Source organism: Varanus komodoensis, unplaced genomic scaffold, assembly GCF_004798865.1.
Source record: "Varanus komodoensis strain SLA01 unplaced genomic scaffold, ASM479886v1 scaffold549, whole genome shotgun sequence".
Taxonomy (NCBI): domain Eukaryota; kingdom Metazoa; phylum Chordata; class Lepidosauria; order Squamata; family Varanidae; genus Varanus; species Varanus komodoensis.
Window position 1 is genome coordinate 1 of NW_025336156.1, and position 6,924 is coordinate 6,924.

The window sequence follows — 6,924 nt, forward strand, 5'->3', positions numbered from 1 at the left end:
CCCCTTCTTTAATTTGCATGTCTGTTTTACCTGGTTCTTGGGGGGAATCCAGACATATAACATGTTCCAGGTGTAAGAAATCCATGCTGGGTTTTCACCAGTGCTACTAAAGCATAAACATTCTATTACACAACGAGGCAGTATTCTAAAATGGAAAACAGAGAAATTAGGAAATCCACTGTTTCCTTCTTACAAGGACATATAGTATAGAAGGGAGTAACAAAATTAGTACACAGAGACAGCCAGAGTAACAACTGCAAGCAACTCCCCCTCTTTCCTTCCGCATCATCATCTAGGCTACTTAGCATTAGGCAACTGCTAGTCTCTTTGATCCAAGTCTTCAAGCCAGAACCCGATCCTGGTCCCCGATAGGCTGCTTTTCTTCGGGGCTCTTCTCCCTTGTCCCCTCCAGTTGCGGGCCCTTGGCTGACCCTGATGTCAGCTTCTTCTCATCCTGGTCTGTTACGCTGCTGGTCCTCCCTTGCAGGGTTGGCGTTTGAGCAGGAACTTCAGGTTCTCCACGAGTTCCACGGTCCCCTGGTCTCCCTGTGGTTTTCGGAGCCTTTCCCAGCCTGGAGCAACATTCCCACGTAGGCACTTCCTCAGATCTCTCTGCTCTGTGTGGCAAGGGGCACCTGGGCGCGCTCCTCCCACTGCATCCATGGTCTCCAGGCGGTCCAGTCTCAGGCCAGTCGGCTGACGTGAGCCAGCAGCCCCCCTTCCCTTGTGCCACTGCAAGCCGTGGGCAGCAACCACCAGTGGCCGCAGCTTCACACACCGCAGGCAGGCAGGCAATCAGGCACGGCTGCTTTGGCCTTGCCGGGCAGCCAGCATGGCCCCTCTGCGCTCGGAGAAGGAGCGATGCCGGCCAGCTAGCCATTGCCGCAGCGGGACGGGAAGAAATGCCTGCCGAGTCCGGTGCTGGAGAGGACCAGCTCCAGCCCCCTCCCTCCCTGTTCGCACTTCCATGCTTAGTTGCCCTGTGCTGGGGAGCAGCCATGAGCCTCCCATTGGGCTAGGATTCAGCTGCCCATGCATGCCCTCCTGGCCACGAAAGACATTATTGCACCCAGACACGGTGACGGAATCCCCAGAGCTTCTCCCCCCGCCAAACCCATACTCACGCTGCGCTGCTGGCTTTCGGAGGGAAGAGAGTGAGTTCTACTCTCCCTCTTCTCTTCTGTCCTCCCCAGTGGAAACCAGTCTGCACTCTCCCAGCAAGTTCATACTGTCAATGTGCAAATGCTTGCACAGGAGCTCAAGCTGTTAACTGGTATGTTGATAGTAAAGTTGCAACTGTGCTGAAAGGAGTCTGAAAATCGATAGACCCTTCAGGTGGCCACTCTGCTCCACTGTTCAACTGATGCTGGGGCCAAATAGAGTAACAGTCGACATTTAGTCTCTTTTTCTTTGAGATGGACTCTCTTTTGAACTTTTTCCCATTTCCCAACAAACAACCCAGAGGTGTGCACATTTGTTTTGACTTACCTTGATCCATTGAACTAGTGGAGGAGACAGTATTCCAGATGAGATATTCAAAATCCTAAACGACGATGCAGTTAAAGTCTCACACTGAGCATGCCCAAAGAGGGACAGTGCCAAAGACTGTTCCCACAAGTTAGGCTCCAGCAGTAGGTGGACCAAGAACTACCAGAAGTACAAGCAGGGTTTCAAAGAGGCAGAGGAACTATAGATCAAATTGCCAACATACGCGGGATCATGGAGGAAGCTAGTGAGCTCCCAGAAAAGCATCTACTTCTGCTTCATTGATCATGCTAAAGCCTTTGATTGATTGATCACAACAAATTGTGGCAAACTCTTAAAGGGATGGGAGTACCAGACCATCTTATTTGTTTCTTCAGAAACTTGTCAAGAAGCAATAGTGAGAATTAGACATAGAACTACAAATAGGTTCAAAATTGGGAAGGAATACAGCAAGGCTGTATTTTGTCCACCTGCCTATTTAACTTATATGCAGAGCAATCCATGAGAAAGGCGGGGCTGGATGAATCACCAGCTGGAATTAGGATTCCTGGGAGAAATATCAACAACCTCAGATATGCAGATGATACCACTCTCATGGCAGAAAGTGAAGAGGAACTAAATAGCCTCTTGATGCAGTTGAAGGAAGAGAGCGCAAAAGTTGACTTGAAACTCGACATTAAGAAAACTAAGATCATGGCATCCGGTCCTCTCACTTCCTTGCAAACAGATGGGGAGGAAATGGAGGTAAAAGACGCTTGCTCCTGGGGAGGAAAGCTATGGCAAACCTAGATAGCACACAAAAAAGCAGAGACGTCACCCTGGCAACAAAAGTGCGTATATTAAGGCTATGGTTTTCCCAATTGCATTGTATGGCTGTGAAAGCTGGACCATAAGGAAGGCTGAGTGCCAAAGTATTGAGGCCTTTGCATTGTGGTGCTGGTGGAGACTCCTGTGAGTCCCTTGGACTGCAAGGCGATCAAACCGGTCAGACTTAGAGGAGATCAACCCAGACTGCTCTTTAGAAGGCCAGATCCTGAAGATGAAGCTCAAATACTTTGGCCACCTAATGAGAAGGAAGTAAGGACTCCCTGGAGAAGAGCCTAATGCTGGGAACAATAGATGGCAAAAGAAGGAGGGGGCGGCAGAGGATGAGGTGGCTGGACGGAGTCAGTGAAGCAGTTGGTGTGAGCTTGGGTGGACTCTGGGGGATGGTGGAGCACAGGAAGGCCTGGAGGAATCTTGTCCATGGGGTTGCGATGGGTTGGACACGACTTCGCGACTAACAACAAAAACAAGCCATTTTCCCTCCCCAGTGTCATGTGACTCGTTAGCATTACAAGGTCTCAGGTGTGAATGGGGAGCAGGTGTGTTAAATTTGGTGTTATCACTCTCACTCTCTCATACTGGTCACTGGAAGTTCAACATGGCACCTCATGGCAAAGAACTCTAGGAGGATCTGAGGAAGAGAATTGTCGCTCTACATAAAGATGGCCTAGGCTATACGAAGACTGCCAAGACCCTGAACCTGAGCTGCAGCACGGTGGCCTAGACCATACAGCGGTTTAACAGGACAGGTTCCACTCAGAACAGGCCTCGTCATGGTCGACCAAAGAAGTTGAGTGCACGTGCTCAGCGTCAGATCCAGAGGTTGGCTTTGGGAAATAAGCGCATGCGTGCTGCCAGCATTGCGGCAGAGGTTGAAGGGGTGGTGGGTCACCCTGTCAGTGCTCAGACCATACACCGCACACTGCATCAAATTGGTCTGCAGGGCTGTCACCCCAGAAGGAAGCCTCTTGTAAAGATGATGCACAAGAAAGCCCGCAAACAGTTTGCTGAAGACAAGCAGACTAAGGACATGGATTAGTGGAACCATGTCCTGTGGTCTGATGAGACCAAGATAAACTTATTTGGTTCCGATTTGGTGCCGGTGTCAAGCGTGTGTAGTGACAACCAGGTGAGGAGTACAAAGACAAGTGTGTCTTGCCTATAGTCAAGCATGGTGGTGGGAGTGTCATGGTCTGGGGCTGCACGAGTGCTGCCGGCACTGGGGAGCTACAGTTCATTGAGGGAACCTTGAATGCCAACATGTACTGTGACATACGGAAGCAGAGCGTGATCCCCTCCCTTCGGGGACTGGGCCGCAGGGCAGTATTCCAACATGATAACCACCCCAAACACACCTCCAAGACGACCACTGCCTTGCTAAAGAAACCGAGGGGGAAGGGGATGGACTGGCCAAGCATGTCTCCAGACCTAAACCATATTGGCATCTGTGGGTCATCCAGAAATGGAAGGTGGAGGAGCCCAAGGTCTCTAACATCCACCAGCTCCGTGTTGTCGTCAGGGAGGAGCGGAAGAGGACTCCAGTGGCAACCCGTGAAGCTCCGGTGAACTCCATGCCCAAGAGGGTTAAGGCAGTGCTGGAAAATAATGGTGGCCACACCACATATTGACACTTTGGGCCCAATTTGGACAGTTTCACTTAGGGGTGTACTCACTTTTGTTGCCAGCGGTTTAGACATTGATGGCTGTGTGTTGAGTTATTTTGGGGGGACAGCAAATTTACACTGTTATACAAGCTGTATACTCACTACTTTACTTTGTGGCACATTGTCATTTCTTCAGTGTTGGCACAGGAAAAGATATAATAAAAGATTTGCAAAATGTGAGGGGAGTACTCACTTCTGTGATATACTGTAGAACAAACCTCCACGTTTCTTTAAAACTCTGTGGACAGAGGCTGAAGGGCTGTGGCTAAGGTGTTCCACTCCCCCTTGGCAATGGACCAGGCCCCCACTCGCCCCGAAACCCTCGGCCCACAGATGGGCTACTAGATTAATCTCCACTCAGCCACAAAGGATCCTGGGTGACCTGGGGACGGCCAATCACCCAGCCTAGCCTACCTCACAGGGCTGTTGTGTAAAGATAAAAAGGGAAAAGTGGTTCCTCGGAAGAGGAGGAAGGCAGGATATAAATGTCATTCAAGGAAGGGAAGGGGAAAGGGAAAGGGAAGTTCGTTAATGCTACCAATCACTCTGCTCTTCTGTGACAAAAGAGAACCAAATCCTCTGTGGGGTGCACAGTCCTGTCGAAGGAAAAAAAATCTGCTCCCTTTGGATTAGTGTCAAAGCTTCTAAATTGCATTTGGTGATTCGCAGGAAAATCTGTCTCCTTCTTGCAAGGAATCCTAAGATCTTGCAGATAAAATAATTCAGGGCAGGGCAGAGAGGTAGCAAAAACAGGGGTAGGAGAGGATACGCTGCACAGAGAGGAGAAAAGGGTGGCCTGGGCAACCATCCTCCGCATGCAAAAGACTTTCAGGGGCACTTCATTCCTGTACTCTTCACTCTCCAACAGAGTTATTCTCATTACATTGCATTTATCTCCCACCGTTTTTCCTCCTGTGAAGGACCCAAGGCAGCTTACCTTGCTTTTATGTACAATGAGATCTCCTTTTCCCTCGAAACTCTTTCCACACTCAAGACATCCATGTGGTTTCTCCCCTGTGTGAATTCTCTGATGACAAGTGAGACCTGAGCGCCAAGTGAAGCACTTGCCACACTCCAAGCATTTATAGGGTTTCTCTCCTGTATGGACTCTTTGATGAGCAGTCAATCCACCCTTCAATCGAAAGGTCTTTCCACACTCATGACATTCCAAAGGTTTCTCCCCCGTGTGAATTCTTTGATGGCAAGCAAGGCCTGAGCTCTGACTGAAGCACTTGCCACACTCCATACACTTGAATGGTTTCTCCCCTGTGTGGATTCTTTCATGAGTGGTGAGTTGCCTTTTCCCACTGAACCCCTTTCCACACTCCAAGCATTTATAGGGTTTCTCCTCTGTGTGAATCCTTTCATGAACATCAAGGGCTCCTTTTGTACTGAAGCTCTTTCCACAATCAAGACATTCATATGGTTTCTCCCCAGAGTGAGTTCTCCGATGGCGAGTGAGATTTTGGTACTGAGTGAAGCTCTTTCCACACTCCTGGCATTCAAACGGTTTCTCCCCAGTGTGAATTCTCCGATGGCGAGCGAGATTTTGGTACTGAGTGAAGCCCTTTCCACACTCCTGGCATTCAAACGGTTTCTCCCCAGTGTGAATTCTCAGATGGCGAGCGAGATGTGGGTACTGAGTGAAGCTCTGTCCACATTCCTGGCATTCAAACGGTTTCTCCCCAGTGTGAATTCTCAGATGGCGAGCGAGATGTGGGTACTGAGTGAAGCTCTTTCCACACTCCTGGCATTCAAACAGTTTCTCCCCTGTGTGAATTGTATGATGGCAAGCAAGGCCTGAGCTCTGACTGAAGCACTTGCCACACTCCATACACTTGAATGGTTTCTCCCCTGTGTGGGTTCGTTCATGAATGGTGAGCTGCCCTTTCCCACTGAACCCCTTCCCACACTCCAAGCATATATAGGGTTTCTCCCCTGTGTGGATTCGTTCATGAGTGGTCAGTTGCCCTTTCCCACTGAACCCCTTTCCACACTCCAAGCATTTATAGGGTTTCTCTCCTGTGTGAACCCTTTTATGTGCATCAAGGGCTCCTTTTATCCCGAAGCTCTTTCCACATTCAAGACATTCATATGGTTTCTCCCCTGCGTGAATTCTGTGATGGCTAGCAAGAATTGCAAGATGACTAAAGGTTTTGCCACTCTTCAAGCATTTATAGGGTTTCTCTCCTGTGTGAATTTCTTGATGAGTAGTCCATAGTATCTTCAATCGAAAGATCTTTCCACACTTCTGGCATTCAAATGGTTTCTCCCTGGTGTGAATTCCATGATGGAAAGCAAGGCCGGAGCTGTGATTGAAGCGCTTGCCACACTCCATACACTTGAAAGGTTTCTCCCCTGTGTGGGTTTGTTCATGAATAGTGAGCTGCCCTTTCACACTGAAGCCCTTTCCACACTCTGAGCATTTAAATGGTTTCTCCTCTGTGTGGATCCTTTTATGAAGTTCAAGGGCTCCTTTTGCCGCAAAGCTCTTTCCACAGTCAAGACATTCATATGGTTTCTCCCCAGTGTGAATTTTCTGATGGCAAGCGAGATGTGGGTACTGAGTGAAGCTCTTTCCACACCCCCGGCATTCAAATGGTTTCTCTCCCATGTGAATTCTATGATGACAAGCGAGATGTGAGCGCTGAGTGAAGCATTTGTCACACTCCTGGCATTTATACGGTTTCTCTGCTGTGTGGACTCTTTGATGAGCCGTCAATCCACCCTTCAATTGAAATGTCTTTCCACACTCCTCGCATTCAAAGGGTTTCTCCCCAGTGTGAATCCATTCATGTAAATCAAGGGCTCTTTTTCCACTGAACCCCTTCCCACACTCAAGGCACTCAAATGGGTTTTCCCCTGTGGGAAGTTGGTGATGTAAAGCGGCACCTTGATGACAGCTGAACATTCTCCACACTGCAGGCATTCAAAGGGTTTCTCCCCTGTG

The 6,924-nt window shown here is 49.2% G+C and overlaps 1 protein-coding gene across 4 annotated transcripts; it reads right to left on the minus strand.

Moving 5' to 3' along the window:
• Positions 1-104: 104 nt before the first annotated feature.
• Positions 105-6,918, minus strand: LOC123032436 (zinc finger protein 850-like). Of its 4 annotated transcripts, XR_006416483.1 has the most exons (3): positions 4,912-6,918; positions 1,125-1,366; positions 105-572 (listed from the first exon to the last, which is right to left on the minus strand). XR_006416483.1 is itself a non-coding variant. In XM_044448313.1 (2 exons), exons 1-2 carry the CDS (start codon positions 6,901-6,903, stop codon positions 510-512), a joined length of 2,055 nt encoding a protein of 684 aa, XP_044304248.1. In that variant the 5' UTR covers positions 6,904-6,918; the 3' UTR covers positions 105-509. The 4 variants fall into 4 exon arrangements, 3 of the variants coding, with proteins under 3 accessions (XP_044304248.1, XP_044304249.1, XP_044304246.1); XM_044448313.1 differs by lacking the exon at positions 1,125-1,366; XM_044448314.1 differs by having other exon boundaries at positions 105-1,312.
• Positions 6,919-6,924: the final 6 nt, after the last annotated feature.